At 37.5% G+C, this 16,250-nt stretch overlaps 1 protein-coding gene across 1 annotated transcript in view; it reads right to left on the bottom strand.

Annotated features, from left to right (window-relative positions):
* Positions 1-16,250, bottom strand: part of LOC121298774 (serine-rich coiled-coil domain-containing protein 1-like) — a 115,478-nt gene that overhangs the window by 21,887 nt on the left and 77,341 nt on the right. The window contains exon 4 of the mRNA XM_041225985.1: positions 3,091-3,181. Coding sequence (XP_041081919.1) covers positions 3,091-3,181 — 91 coding nt within the window. The remainder of the gene's footprint in view (positions 1-3,090; positions 3,182-16,250) is intronic.

Below are 16,250 nucleotides of genomic sequence, written 5' to 3'. Positions count from 1 at the left end.
TTCTTCTTGACCGCCTTCAGAAGTATGCTGGGATCTCTGGAACCTGTCTCTCTTGTATGTCGTCTTACCTATCTGGACACATGCAGTCTGTTTTCTATGCTGGATGTAGTGGTGTCGCACCCAGTCACTTGTGATGTCCCTCAAGGGTCTGTTCTTGGGCCTCTTTTCTTCAACATCTACATCAATCCTTTGGGTCACCTCATCCGCCAACATAGCCTCATGTTTCACACCTATGCCCAGCTCTACTTAAAACTCGTCCCTCTGCCATGGTCCAGCTCACGGCTTGCATTCAATACATCGAGGCCTGGATGTCTGCTAATTTTCTCCAGCTCAACACTAGCAAATCAGAATTCCTTCTAGTAGACCTAAAACTCAACTTAAGAATCTCAATATAGTTGCCCTGAACCTTGGAAACTGACTGCTGCTGCCTTCCCCCACAGTACGAAGCAATGGTGTACTTCTGGACAGCAACCACTCCTTTGATGCCCACATCTCCTCCGTGGTCAATCTTCCTTCTACCACCTTCGAAACATCTCCAAAGGTCATCCCTACCTTTCCCTCTCAGATGCGGTGACACTGTCATGCATTTGTCTCCTCTCAACTTGACTACTGCAACTCTCTCAATGGCGGTCTTCCAGCAAGTGCCATCAACCAACTGCAGCTAGTTCAGAATGCCACTGCCAGGATCCTTACCAGTTTTAAAAAAGTGAAAACATCACCCCCCCATCTTGCCGAGCTGCACTGGCTACCTGTAAAGTACAGGATTACTTTGAAAATTCTCCTGCTCACCTACAATGCTCTTTATCACACAGGTCCTGAGTACCTCTTCAACCTGCTGACCCTCTAGTCCTTGCCCGCAAGCTGAGGTCCTCCAACTTTGGACTACTTGTTATCCCCAAGCAAAAGTGCACCGCATTTGGAGAACGCTCATTTAACTTCATGGCTCCGACTCTCTGGAACTCTCTCCCAGCCTTGGCGTGTGATGCTCCCACCATCGCTTGCTTTAAATCAACTCTCAAGACCCATTTGTTCTCTCTTGTTTTCTATGATCTTTAAGCCTGATATCTGTTATTAGCTGTTGTGCCTTTGCTACTTCTAACTTTTAAAAATATATATATATATATATATATTTTATTCTCATGATTCTATACGACATATGCATTCACAATGTTCTAGAATTTTCACATCCTAGCCTTTAATGTATTAATGTATTATGCATTGATTTTTATTGTAACTTGTACTGCACTGTGATGGTGGTCCACTATGAAAGGCTCTATATAAAATAAAGATTGACTGATTGATACTAAGTAGGAAAAACTTGCTAATACTAGAAACACATCCAGGTCTAGCAACCAGCTAATTTGTGGTAATAGTTTCCCTGAAAACGATTTTCCAGAAGAACATGCTGAAAACTGCATTTCTTCAAATAAAACTGTGAAAGCAATCTTTTATTTTGAGGTAAAACATCTTAAATGTCAATGACACAAACAAGTCTGTATATTTTTACGCATGTAGGTCTGTCTTTCAAGATTTAAATGAAAGCTACATTTTCCCTCAATTATGCGTGTTCTGTATGTATTCACAATGAATATCAAATCAGTTTATTTTCTTCACTGCAGAATCGTTTTTGATCTGTAGTGTGTTGTTTAGCTTTGGGATGCCAACAGCTCAGTGTTTACAAAAGAGCAATAAGGATTCAAATGACCTTGTAGATGCATTGCTTTTTATTCTCTAATTAAACCACACAGCAATTCTGTCAAAGACTAAACAAGTTATGTTATTAGTTTGAAGCAAAAGGGCCCTGCTGCCATGTTAAGTGAGATCTGCATCACATAACCCCACGATAAACCTCACCCATAACTTGAATACTGACTAAAATAAATGGTGCTCCTGAAGAGCAGATGAAAGAGAGCAAACAACACTGGTATGCATTGAGTAAATATGGTGCAGGTCCAGAGTGTAATACACATTTCCAATCAGCCAAAATATCCTAGAGCTGACCTTTAAAAACTTTCAATAGTAAGTATGCATCAAACATTAGGTTATGTCTCTACAAGGGCTGATGACTTATACAAGGAAAATAAACAGTATTCATAACTCACATAGGAAGTATATCAATTATCTTGCCAATCTGACACCCGATGAAAAGAGCAGCACAAAGTAGAAAATGCAGTACTTCATTAAGATTCATTCTGCACATTCACAGAACTTAATTAGTGAAATTAATTTCCTTGTTAATGATAAAAAGATTTTTTTTTTTTTTTCAACCAGCTACAGTACTTGAATGCAGTTTGCATAACAACTTGTCATCTTTCACTTATGGTTAGTTTCTTAAATCACAAGACTGGTTAGTTTCTTAAATCATTGCAGGGGCTTTAAAGAGAAAATTGGTTTGGGTATAAAATGTCAAAGGAACCTCAACTAGTGTATTCCCATGTAGTTTAGATCCGCATTATATGTTTCCTATTTCATTCATCATATCCTTTAAAGCTCTGGGAATCATGTCTAAATCAACTGCAATCATGTATTGAGTTGGACCACCTTGCCCTGATCACAGCCTTGATGTGACATGGCATAGACTCCACACAGTGCTTGAAGGTGTCTGGGATGTTAATCCATTCAAGTATTAGTAGTTGGCAGCTGGTGCAGAGAGTTAGAGTAGGCAGAGAATTTTAATGAAATTAAAATTGGATTACGATCCATTGATTTTAGTGGACATTGAAGATGGCTGAATGAAAGTGGATGAGTGCATTATGGTCTTGAAAGTAGACATCGCCACCAGGGAGCAGCATTGAACTTCGACAGCTTTATAGTGCTGCAGGGATCACTTGTCACATCGCACGATAAAAGTAACTTGCCTATTTAATTCAGGGGGTGCCATATTCAATCTGGTGAACAGGTACTAATAAAGTGTATCTATCTATCAGAGAGAGAGAGAGAGATAAATGCATTTCTGAGGAAAAACAAAATGACCCCTAGCACTTAACCACCATTATGCAATTTGGACAGTCCTGCTGAAATGCTTTCAGTCTTAATCTAACCATAACCTATATTTGGGAAGTTCTTGTTCCATTGGGCTTTGAGGCTTACCGAAGCGGTGCCGCTGATCTTCTGGGAAGTCCAGGTCCAACATGAGGTCATCTTCATCCAGCTCACAGGAGCCAAGGTTATTTAAGACATCCTAGTTGTAACAAGAAGGGAATATATATATATATATATATTAGAAATACAAACTTAATACCATGCTTTTAATTAATACCATGCTTTTATGGTAAAACTATTTTAGCAAGGTGTTCCCATGGGGGCATTCTGTTCATCAATATTTACTATGGTGTCATCTGTGCTTGACTTAGATTTAGGATTTAGCCAGTTGGTAACCTACTATCTTTTGTATCTGTTATGACTGTTGTTCCAGTACTTTGCCAAATGTTTTGCCAAGTTTGATGGGCATAAATAATTTTTTTCAGAGTACCATTCTTAAAGAACTTTCAATTGTTCAAATATGTAATCACTGTTTTTATTTTTAACTTATAGTATATGATCATCTGTAACAGGATGGAGTGTGTGGTGATCTCAGACCCAGAAGAAACATTCAGTACTGCCAGGTGAAATGTGAATTGCGCTGTTGCGCAGTTTAATCAATAAACAGAAAATAAAAGTTCATCACTTCATCACTTCCTGAACAGAAGCATAATTCACTATTATGGAAACTACCAGGGTACCGGGAGACGGTTCTCTCACCTGGGAGCAGCAGCCACATGGAAATGAAATTTTAAAAAATGGGAATAATCTGTCTTTCTCAGTTTGCTTCGGAATTATAAAAAAATAGATTATTGCAAATAGATTCACAAAGCCTACTTTTAAGAAACTGATTGCATTAAAAAGTACACAAACCAAACAGTTTCTTTATCCCACACTGGAGGATGGGACTAATTTTCCAAATGTGTTAATATTTTCAGATAAGCGCTACAGAAACCCCTACAGTGTTTACAAAAAACACTTTGGGCCCGATCTTCGATCTTCGCGCAATCCCCTCGCTAAATTTGTGCCTCGCAAAAAAATGGTGCTTTGGCACAAAATGAGAGATATTCCAAAACGGCACAAAGCAGTTGTGAGACATTGGAATATAGCAGTTTTTTGAGCAATTCACAAATCTGTTTGTGCCTCACAAAACCATCTGCGCATTCACTACCAATATAGCAACTGCACACAAAAGCCAAGCGAGAATGCAGAATGACGGACAGTCACCATTAGTAATGGCATTACCCCGACAAGCTGCTATCATTGGTGTTGCCACAGTATGTACCGATATGACAGCAGACAAGACCACACAATATATCGTGCACACATACATACGGACCATTCAAATACACAATTGGCTCCACAGCTAGGCGCCAACTATTCAAATTAATGTACTGATAACGCCACTGTTTTATTGAATACGGACAGTATTGTATAGGTTTCTTTAAAGGCCAGCTGATCCGACATAGTTTTTGAAGTAACATTTTTTAAAAAAGGCTTTGCTGTCTGTTTTTTTTTTAATTTTTTTTTTTTTTTTATATATATAAGTCGTGCCATGACAAAGTCTACTGTGGTAGCGCACTCTTTGATTTGTAAATGATCCTTTGCTTATTATGCCCCATGGTCCTGGAATCAGTTCCAGTCCAAACTAAAGCTGCAGACCCAGATATCTTTATTGCAGTTTAAGAGTAAACTGCATGATTTTGTGACAGAGTTGTAATTGTTTTAAGTAGTTACGTACTTTTGTGTATTTAGATTATTGTTTTAAATGTGATTTGCCTGTGTCTTAATTGTATTTTATTGTGTACTTGTTCTTGTTGTCCGATTGACTTGCTGCTGCCTGCTTGGCTAGATCTCACTCGTAAAAGAGGTTTTAATCTCAATGTGACTACAAGGATTTTATTTATATATATATATATATATATATATATATATATCTATATATATATATATATATATATATATATATATATATATATAATCAAGGTATTGATATCAAAAAACTAAAAACTACTAAACTAACTACAAAAAAACAAAAAACAAGGAAGATATTGTATAGTCAGCAACCAGTTTGGGGTCATACAAGTACTAATATATTTGTGCACAGTTTTTGCAAAGGCTTTGTTGGGCACAAAAGTCGTCGTCTTATATAGTATAGATTATAAAATGACGACTCTTGTGTCTAGAAAAAAACTGGTTTTCTGAATAAGGTGTCTAGAAGGGCTAGTATTCCGATAGTATCCTAATACTAAGTGGGTATTCGGTATCACGTTTTTGGAATACTGGTGTCCAGAATACGGACGGATTCATTTGGAATACCCTGTTTACATGGTATGGAATAGTTATTCAAATTTCCCACTATTCCGAATACAACTGGAATCCTGATAGATCAGGACAACTGGAACAGGTGCCCAGATAGCAATATGGGTGCAGTCAATTGCACCTACCATGCGCGGCAGGTGCAAGACCTCATAAAAACCCTGCATTAATTCCTCACTGTTTGCTCTGGTACTGGGGAATTTAATATGTTCGTCAGCACGTTGCAACAACGCAGTTATGAAGCTGTCGAGGTGGTGGGACACTGCTGTCCCGGTAGCAAGGATACACATACAGACAGACACTACCAATTGCTCAGACAAGGCATGACTGCGCAGGTTTGTTCTGACCAGGTCATCATGCAGCATGTGGCATAGATGAGTCGAGAAGATACCTGGACACAAGGCATTTACACCCTTTCAGCATATCTTCGCCTATGTCGGGGTTGCTGTTGCTGGGTGTGCCTTGCATCATTCACATCCTCATGTCAACGGACACGCTGCATGCTACCCATGTTTCTCATTGCTGCCTGTTTGTAGTCAGTGCTGGAATGGTAGTGTGCGCTAATCCTTATTCTGCGCATCACAAACCTGGTTTTGTGCTTGGCGCATACCTTCCTATATACCAGGATCATGCATATTGTCAGCCACTCCCCCTATATTGCGCGATGCATACATTCTATTTCTGCACAGTGCAGAATGGATTGTGACACGCAAAAGGACGTTTCGAATATGGCAACTTGGCACAATTTCGGCACAGCAGCCATTTGCGATGCGCATACCACTCTACGTGGAGCACAAACCTTTCAAAGATCTGGCCCTTTATCTTTTCTGTATTCTGTGTTTTCCATATCATAGTCATTTATTATTATTTTCTGACATATTCCCAATAGTTTTGATATTTTTATATTCACACATCGTAGGTAAATAAAATAGGGAATTACTTTTTTCAACTTTTACACAGGAATGTTCATCAGGAACGAGATTTTTATCATCTAAACGTTGTGTTGTATCCAGTTCATGCTTCCTCCTACAACAATGCCTGTGCTCTGATTGAAATGAGGGGCAAAACAGAATAGAACAGATCACTGGCATTGTTTCAGGAAGGAACGTGCTATGGATACACTCTGATCCTTAGACATTTTGGTAAACACTCCTAAATTAATGTTGAGGAATCTGTTGCCCAGTTTATTTATGATCCATGATGGTGACTAACGTTTTCAACAAAATAGTTGGCAATATGTTGGCAACATGGAACACCGTAAAGGGAATGTAATTTAGAAGAAATGTCTGTTTCTTGTAAATTTGTTCTGTAACACTTTAAGTGTTCGTAACCCAAGTTATCAGTATGTCAGAACTATTTTAACATTAAATCTGTGACATAACATTAATTTGTGGGTCACTGTGGCAGGGCAGACAAAAAGCCCTGTATGTAAATGTGTTGTAAATATTGTACTGTTATTTCAAACTTATTATGTATTTAAAATAATGGTTTGTGGGTTTATTTAAAAGAGAAATATATTGTTTATGTTTATTTAAACAGGTGATATTAGTGTGTTATGATTTAAATGTATTCTGTGTTTATTTAAAATGCAGTGTTTTTGTTTTTTTGGTTTGGATGTGGCCTGGCAGGGGTGATTGTTTGCAGTTCGTGAAAATACGTGGATTAATTAGTTGTTGTCGACCACGCAAACATTAAAAACCCTGTGCAGAAGGTGACCATCTCCAGATTAATGTATTGATTAATTTATTGCTAGTCTAGAGATGGTCAATAAAAATGGCGCACAACTAATTTTTACTTCAGTTGCTAGATGCCATGCTGGATAAACAGAATATTTAATAGATTTGAATTGTATGATTTTACATTTCTAAAAGTAGAGGTAAGACATTTCATAAGTCACTTGAGGCTTTGCCTTTTGTAAATCGTGGATCTTAGAATGGGGCTAAATGTAAAAATAAAACGTTCCAGCTGGCAACAATGTTCATTCGGCATGTATGAGAAACCTAAATAAACACTAAAGTGCCTGGCCACACGGGTGACTTTTGTCGACGGCAACAAAGGGATGACAGCTGTTGTTGGTTTGTCGCCTCGTGTGACCACCCTGGTCAACACCCTGGCAACACTGTCTCCCACTTTAGGATAATGTTCTATTTTTCAGGCAACACGAGGGTAACATTTTCAATACAAACCAATCATATTTGATAGTAGTGCACATGACAATAAAATGGCGATGTGGATGCATGACTTGGAAGTGAAGCTAACAGATTATTTGCATTTGTTTTATTGATTTGAGAAATAATTACGTATAAGAAAATTAAAGATTCCCGTGGAGGCCATCTGTTACTTTTTGTTTCCTTTGTTTCAATATTATTTATTTATGTATTTATTTATTTATTTATTTATTTGTCGTGACTGGCTTATGCGTTGCTCAGCTGGAATGTATGGTTTGTATCGTAGATTTGTCTCTTGACATCTCCTTTTGAAAGAGCTCTCCTTAGAGCTACCCTTCACCGAGCTTGTTCCTATAAGTCCACTGACAACCCTGGAATGGAAAGCTTTCAACATCATGGAGACTGTCCTGAAATATCCCTTATACAAGACCAATGTGTTTACTACAGTTACATCAACAACGTGCCACAGGAGTCTGTGCCACCACTTCCTGCTCTTCCTATCAATGGCATAAAAGGATTTCAACATGTCAGTCTCATCCACACAGCCCATGTAACAGTTGTAATCTACAACCATTTAAGTACAAGGCATCCAAATAACAGACCCATCTTTTTCCTTTCTTTTCACCTGTGTAATGTCAGTAGGACAGTGTAAGGCTGACAGTAACTGGACAGCATCTTTATCCTTCCATCTGACACAGGACACTCGCAGTTGAAACTGAGAAATCAATTTCTCCTCTTTTTAACTCCTTCTCTAATTTCAGGCTTGGCAAACCTTTTCTATTTGTCCGCGCTGTTCCATAGCACTACAGTCCCTTGCCTTCATTTCCTGAAGTAAGGGCACAGATGTGAAGTAATTATCAAAATAATATGATAAGCATTTCCTTCCAATCCAGAACAGGGTGCCTTTACTACCCTCTCTCCTAAATTATGCTCAGTGCTTCCTTCGACCTTTCCAGTATAAATCTCAAAGTCACAGACGTAACCGTTCATGTCAGCTCGACCCAGATCTTATACCCTTGCTTTACAGGCTTCATGGGCATGTACTGTTTGAATAAAGCCCTGCCTTTAAATTTGACCATAGTTATAATTTGACCTACTGCCTGCTGCATTGTTGAGGAGTAATGTTTCTGTAAATTACTTTTAGTTTGTCAGTGAGTGGTCTAACTTTGTAGAGCTGGTCAAGGTTAGTGTCATTTCTCTCAGACATTACTGAATTATCATTCAGATGAATGTTTGCAAGAAGCCAGCTAAATCTATTTACTGCAATAAGTGATGAAAGGAATGACATCTTAGTGGAGGGTGGGATGACCAAAAATCATGGCAGGCAGGAGTTTTTTTCACCCCCATCAGTATGTTAATGGCAGCCAACACCTTCAATTAATCATTTGTTGTTTGCTGAAATGGATTGCCTTTTTGTGTTGCATACAGGTTACAATACCATATAATATGCTCTACCAGTTCGTCATCAAACAAGCACGTGAAAAAAACTACTGGATTTTACAAGTTATCTACATCTTTGGGGCCAACATCTTCTGTCAAATCCAGCAGATTTAGGGGAATTGGATCCTTCACCCACTTCATTCCCACTGGCTTCTCTACATGCACATATGCTTCAGTGTGTATGTCCTCACTTTCAGTGTCTATGGCCTCACTTTAAGAAAGGTCAGTGTCCCTGTTTTCTGACTCAATGTAGGCTTCTAACCCCCTCCCTGACTGGTGCTCACTGGGAGCCACTCCATGTCTTCCTCATCAACTCCTTCTACCTCCTTCTGACTCAGGATCTGCAGGAATATCTTCCATCAGCAGTCTTGCTACCTCCTTTACAAAAACTTTTGTACCTGCTTTTTTTTTTCCACGAACCTGAAAAAGAACACTGTGCTGTGGCAGGGCAATTGCCCTGCACAGGTGGGAATGGGTTTATCGTGTGTCTTTTTGGAGTTGATTTATTTGATTAAATTATTGTTTACAGACTGGTGCTCGATTGAGACTTGCTACCTACTAGGCTCGGTTGAAGGGAAGGGCAGCAAGTGATTGGCTGTGCTGGTCCTCAATGAGCAGGTGGGCGTGTCTTGACCAAGTGTCCGTCAGCATAAAAACATCCGGTGGAGATGACTCTGGGTGATTGCAACGCCATGCTACAGAGCGGACGACAGCTACGCAACCCTGAAACTGCAAGCGGTGCTTGTGAAGGCAATGCCCAGTCAAGGCCGTATGAAGCAGCAAGAGTCGTCGTATGAATATCGGCTCATCAGTAGGTTAGTTTAGGGGATAGTGATCCCATTTAACGTATAGCAAGGGTTACGTAGTGTAGCCGGGACATCTTGTTCATAAGGCTAGTGCTTGCCCTGTATGGAACCTTTTATTTGTAGTTTTGTACTGTGTTTTATTTTGCCTTTTCTACAGCTTGCTGTATGTGTCCTCTGTGCGTTACCATCGCAGGTAACGTCACATGACCCCTTTGTTTAATTTATTTTTGTATTAATAAATCCTGTATGCCTGTGCTGGCTTTTCAACTCTGTCTCCATTGTCTCCCGGTATTGCTTAAGCAACAGTTACCCACACAGGTGACACGAGCACCCTGTCACAAACACATTTGGATTTACTTTTATGATAAGTGAAAATAGCTGCATCAGAATGAGCATGTTTCCAAGCAGCCATCAAAGCACATAAAAATAAATTTGAATACGGTGCTATGTACATGAAACCAAGTAATGTAAAATGTCTTATACACAAATCTTATACATATTTCTACTCTACATATGAAACATACCTAACTTACATATGAAACAGGCAACAAATGCTGAAAAAGCTAACTTGAAATATGTTTTCTGTTATTCGCAATACGCAATAATAATAATACATTGCATCATAGTGGTATGGAAATAAAACCACATAATATAACATGGTTTAAAACTATTATAAATATACAATTTCGTAACTTCGCAATATATATATATATATATGTCTACTCTAGGTGATACTTAACACAAGAAACAAGCAAAAACCACAAAAAAAAAACCTGAAACCAATTTTCAGTACTTCAAAACATACACAGCAAAAGCATGCCTTCCGATCAACTTTCTCTCCAATTCTCACACTCTGACTTCACTATTTACTGTTTAGTCCAATAGAGGGCACCCCTAATGAATGTCAAACGCAGTGGTTTCAGCTGTAATCCACAATGCATTAACAGGAAACAGTTACGAATTTGTGGTTTCATAATAAAACTACATCGTCTGAAACGGTTTAAATAATTTTGTGCATATCTTGAATACTGTCTTCATAATTAATCTAGCGTATCTGTTGCATTTTTTAACATGTGTACGGGTGCTGTGTTAATTTATTTTGACAGTTTATTAACGTTAGTTTGTCTGTTATATTATTATAGTTTATTAACATACACTTGACTATTGCTTTTCTTTCACTTGTTCTGTTCATTTCATGTTGATGCACGTGCGTCATGACAAGTAATACATATTTATTTATTGATTCATATTGTTTCTGGTGGTCAACTCTGTCTTAGAGAACACTTCGGATAAAAGAGCACTTTACTTGCTTCTCTAGGGGTGTTCTCTTAACCGGAGACTACTGTGTGTCAAACAAACAGCCGCGGGCCGGATCCAGCCCCCGGAGCGACGTCATCTGGCCCACAAAATATCGTGGAATATATATATATATATAATATATATATATATATATATATATATATATATATATATATATATATATATATATATATATATATATATATATATATTCATTATTATTCAATAGGATAGTGGTAAAAAGACGAGGAGTGGGAAAGAGAGTGTGACAATTGTAGATAGTCAGGAAGAGTGTGGAGCAAAAGTGAGAAAGATCAGCTTTTGAGTTGATCTTTTGTTTTATTTTAGCGTGAACCCTGGTCCGAACAGGAATTCGTCGTTTCTATCGGTTTTAAACAAACAAATAAATAAACCGGTATCATTTGCAATCCCACCTTGTCTTCTGAGTCGTGCTTCACGCGAACCTGACGAACGCTACAATATAATGGCTTTGATAATGTTTTACAGTATAATGCTTTGATAACACACGGCACTATTGTTACACTTTTCATGGATAAAGACATAATGACACTTGATACTACAGAACTTACAAATCAGAACTAAAACTCTTGTTCTGGCATCACTGGTGTCATCTATACGAATCAGCTGATGTACTGCCGTCTCACCCACGTGGTCGGTGATTTGACAGCAATCACAGCAAAATGACAATTTGAGTTGCTCACGTGAAGGAACTTGCTGGAGGCATGTTTGCACATGTGTTCTAAGAAGTGACGGTCAGTGAAATAATCAGTATGTGCTATTTAGGGGAATGCAAATATGCTATGTATGATAATTTTTGTTAAATACAATAACTTTGAGGTTTTGGGTTCTTCTTTGTATTTTTACAACTGTCACTCAGCCCACACCAAGCTCCTGGGTATCGGATCAAGCCCACCAAACTAAACGAGTTTGACACTTCTGGATTAAGGTATTTATTTTGTGTTCTTCTTTCTGAAGGAGAATAAAATACGCCTACAGTAATGTAAATTATACTGCTTTGTCCAGATTCTTAACTATTCTCCACTTTGACATATTCCATTTCAGAATGACAGAAAGCATTCTTGTTGAATACTGTAGGTATAAATAAATTGGACAAAAATTATACATGGGATCGGAGAAACAAAAAAAATGCACAATAACATATAACTGTTTTCAGACCAAAAATAATAATCAAACACAGCTGTTACTCAGTTTTCTTTGCTACCAAAAAGTTACAGAGACGGCAAGTAGATCTGACGTTTTAAATATCGTTCCTGATTATACAGTATTACGCATTTTTCAAGAACGACACAAAATTTGTTTGTGGAGGTCATCAAATTTGATAAAAACAAATAAGCAAATAAAATCAAATAGTTTACTGTTTGGTTATTTATAGCCTATGTTCATTATTGACTGCTGCATCACATTGGGCATAAAAAAAGACTGAGGTAAAAAAAAAAAAAAAAGAACACATTTTCTAATACTGCTGGTGGGGTGGGGGGTGGTTGGGAGGCTTGTACAGAATTTCCTTTCCATTTGAATTCCAGCCTAGAGGTGTATCACATCTGTGTATCTATGAATATTTCCAACTACAGCACCTAGGGGTACCAAAAATTAATCTGATGGTAGTGTGCAAATATATGTTAAAACATAATTACTGCACAGCTGCATTTTAGATAAGAGCAACAGCAACAAGATAGAGGCAGAATGAAATGGAAGCATTGCGGACTGACTACAGGAAACTTTACTGCACCATCCTACTGAAAAGAATACATAATCAGTATAGCTACTGTATTCCATTTGTAATGTGAGCACCATTCCCAAAATGATCATGCAATCAATGACATGAATGTGTAAGCATCTGCTACATTTGCACATATTTGCTATTATACCATGAAACAAATGTATTTTTAGGTCACAATCTATGTTAATGGTCACTTTTTCATTTATTAACATTCCGAGCTAACTAACTATTGTCAACAAAATGTTTTTTTTTTTGTTTGTTTGTTTTGTTTTGTTTTGTTAATGGTTAGTTATTATATAGTAAAACATTGAAAAGTATTCCTATTTTTAAAATGAAACACATTTCACAGATAAAATCAACTAAAACAGACGACAATCACTTTTTGTGTGGTTAGGGGATCTAGTTGATATCAGTTAATAAACAGATATTGGCAATTCAAATAAAGCAACACGTACTTTTAGATGGTATGCCCTTTGTTAATGCATTTAGTTAAAATGCTCTTTGGTTTATATCAGTGGTTTTCAACCTTTTTTTAAAAATGGAACCCCTGTTGTCTTTTTTTTTTACAGTAAACTTTTAAATTACAAGTCTTTGGATGCACAGAATCAAAAGACAGTATTTATGAATCTCTTTGGAAACATATGTATTCACTTTCTATTCGGCAAAGTTATTATAAATAATCCAAAATAGTCTGCACTGTAAATATTTATCACATTACCATTAACTTCCCATAACAGCATAACTATGTGTGTCATTTAAAAAGTACTTTCTGTATTCTTCGATTGTTTTTCTTATGCAAGTGAGAAATGTAAACCTTTTTTACTTGAGAAACGATACACAGGATGTGTATCTGTAATCTGGATGTACTCTATCAAACACCAAAAACAATTCAACCAGCCATGATAGCTAACCAATAGCAGTCAACTCCTGGGTGATGTCACTGGAGGCTCATCGCTTCAGAGATGGACAGTTATTTATAGGTCTGTAATTACTTTGAGAAACTGAATGGGGTTTTGTCCTGTTATTTGCCTTCTTTCGCTTTTATAAAACTATAATCCATAAACACAGCTAAAACTAAAGCCTGTCAAACACTCTGTACTGTAATCCTATGCAATGAGAAGTTGCAACGTTTGTAAAAACTGAAAAAAATTGCTATCATGTCATTGCTGATATAAGTTTATAAAAAAAGTTAAAAAAAAAAAAAAAAAAGGAAGAAAAAAAGAAAATCAGTGATAACTGTGGTGTGGTAATGATAGGAACAGGGTTCACTGCTGATTGAGTCCAGCAGAGGATAGTATTGTAGCTGTGAATTGAGCTTTCATTACAGTGTCCTGTTACAGTCATGATTTCTCTCGTCTCCAGACCAGTGTCAGATAGAAGTTGAACAGCTGTTGCTCTCACACATGATTTGTGTACCTTTTGGTGAGACTGGCTTTTTCACTGATGGTAGCCATTAAGTTTAGCTGTAAGCAGGAATGGAATTTTTAAAAAGCTGGTAAACTTTGATTCACAGTTGGTGCCGAGATGTTCCAGCGAGCATCTACCATCTATTAGACCCCGCTTCAGCTGGAAACTGATTGGCTGATGGTACAAAATCGTTTTCAAATGTGAATTATCGACATCCTTGTCTGATTCATATACTGTGTGTTGATTTTTTGTTTATATAGGTTAACATAGACTATATTCCTTACATCACAGCGTTCTGTACACTTGACTTTTTCAATACATAAATTATATATAAATACATCCTGGTTCAAATTAATTCTGATGTTAAACCCATTTCCCTCTATTTCCATTTCTAGCACAGTGAGGATCATGTTCTTGTACAACCATATACCTGAGTCAGTAACCATACAGCAGAGTTATGAAATTGTATTTAAAAAATGAAAAGAATTTTAAAAAAAAAAAACTGTTTTCTATGTAAGATCGACTTTTTTACTCAAAGTGTATAAACTACAGCAAGTAGTAGCATTGTAAAATGGCTAATAATCTGATTTAGAACAATCTGATACCTAGCATATACAACTGATTCAGGTAAAGATTCACATTCCACAATTAATTAATATGACTTGTTTTATTTTTATGTGCTTTGTTTTGCTGATTCAGTCTTTATTAAAAGAAAGGTACCGGTGAGATCTTTTGCTGCATAATCAGCTGCTGTATAACTGTGGTCAAGTAATATTATTGACTGTTTACACACAAATAGTATATACAGTTAAAAAAGAGACCCCCACGCACACACACAAACACGCAAGTACACATACTATGATTGTCTATATATGTTTAAATAGGCACGGTACTAAAGTAGGATGACCATACGTCCACAATTTCTGGGGACAGTCCCTGGATGAGATACCGTGTCCCATGTCAATCAATGTCCCTGAAAGAATCCCTGAATACTCTTACTTTGAATTTCTCATGTTGGTTAATAAGTCAGATGCACAAATCCGTTAGAGAGAAATATCCAGACCGTTTCCATTATTGTTATTATTATTATTAGTAGCAATAACACTGGAGAGCCACAATCCTGCAGGTTTTCTAGGTGTCTTTACATCATCAATGGCTAAAGATCTGGAACACCTGTTAACCTGACTAATTAAGATAATAATTGGTGCAATTAAGTAACTGGGAGCTGGGTTGAAACGAATACCAGAAGACCCTGTAGCTCTCCAGGACCCGGGTTGGAGACCCCTGGTCTAGATGGTCCAGCACTATTGCAGTTGCCATAGCTAATCCAGCTTCTCTAGTGCTGCCAGCATCAGGAATACTGGAGAGTACAAATTTTTATGTGTGTCTAATGCTATAGTACTTTTTTACCCAGGAAAGGGAATTGAGGGTTGGGTATAGACTCAGTGATGTGGCACTGTCTACCGCATGTCAAGAAAAAGCAAAGTGCTGGTGTGTCCAGGCCTTCAGGCTGTATTCACACTGGGTCCGTGTTATCAATGCACTTGCTGTTCACACTTATATGCAAGCAAAGAGACCTAGTTTGTTTGGCTACAAGCTAAAGTTTGTTTTTTTGGTCCCGTTCATAATGCAGTCTGCAAGTCCAGTTGGTTTGTTTAGATGGTCTGTGAACCAGATGTTTACTATATCCTGCAAGGTATTTTGAAAGATGGCAGCTATTAAAGTATTGCTTCGGTTTTTAACAGCATGTTTTAGATTCTTACATATTGCTGCCGAAGAAAGCACAGGAACTGGGGGAGCACTTTGCTAATTTCAATAATGAATTTGTGCCTGCAGTAGGAGAATAATAGTGCAGTATTCAGTAGTGCAATGCTGCACTGTTCTCCTACTGTAGGCGTTAAACAAAGTAATTTACTATTTTTGTGAGTTTTGTCCAGTTCAGCTTGACACTTGGTGTCTGACCAAATTTTTATGAGAACTTTAGTTTCTCACACTGTCCATGTAATTTAGGGTTACCAGATTTGCAGA

The sequence above is a fragment of the Polyodon spathula genome, chromosome 2 (assembly GCF_017654505.1).
Source record: "Polyodon spathula isolate WHYD16114869_AA chromosome 2, ASM1765450v1, whole genome shotgun sequence".
Classification (NCBI taxonomy): domain Eukaryota; kingdom Metazoa; phylum Chordata; class Actinopteri; order Acipenseriformes; family Polyodontidae; genus Polyodon; species Polyodon spathula.
This window is presented reverse-complemented; position numbering and strand designations above follow the sequence as displayed.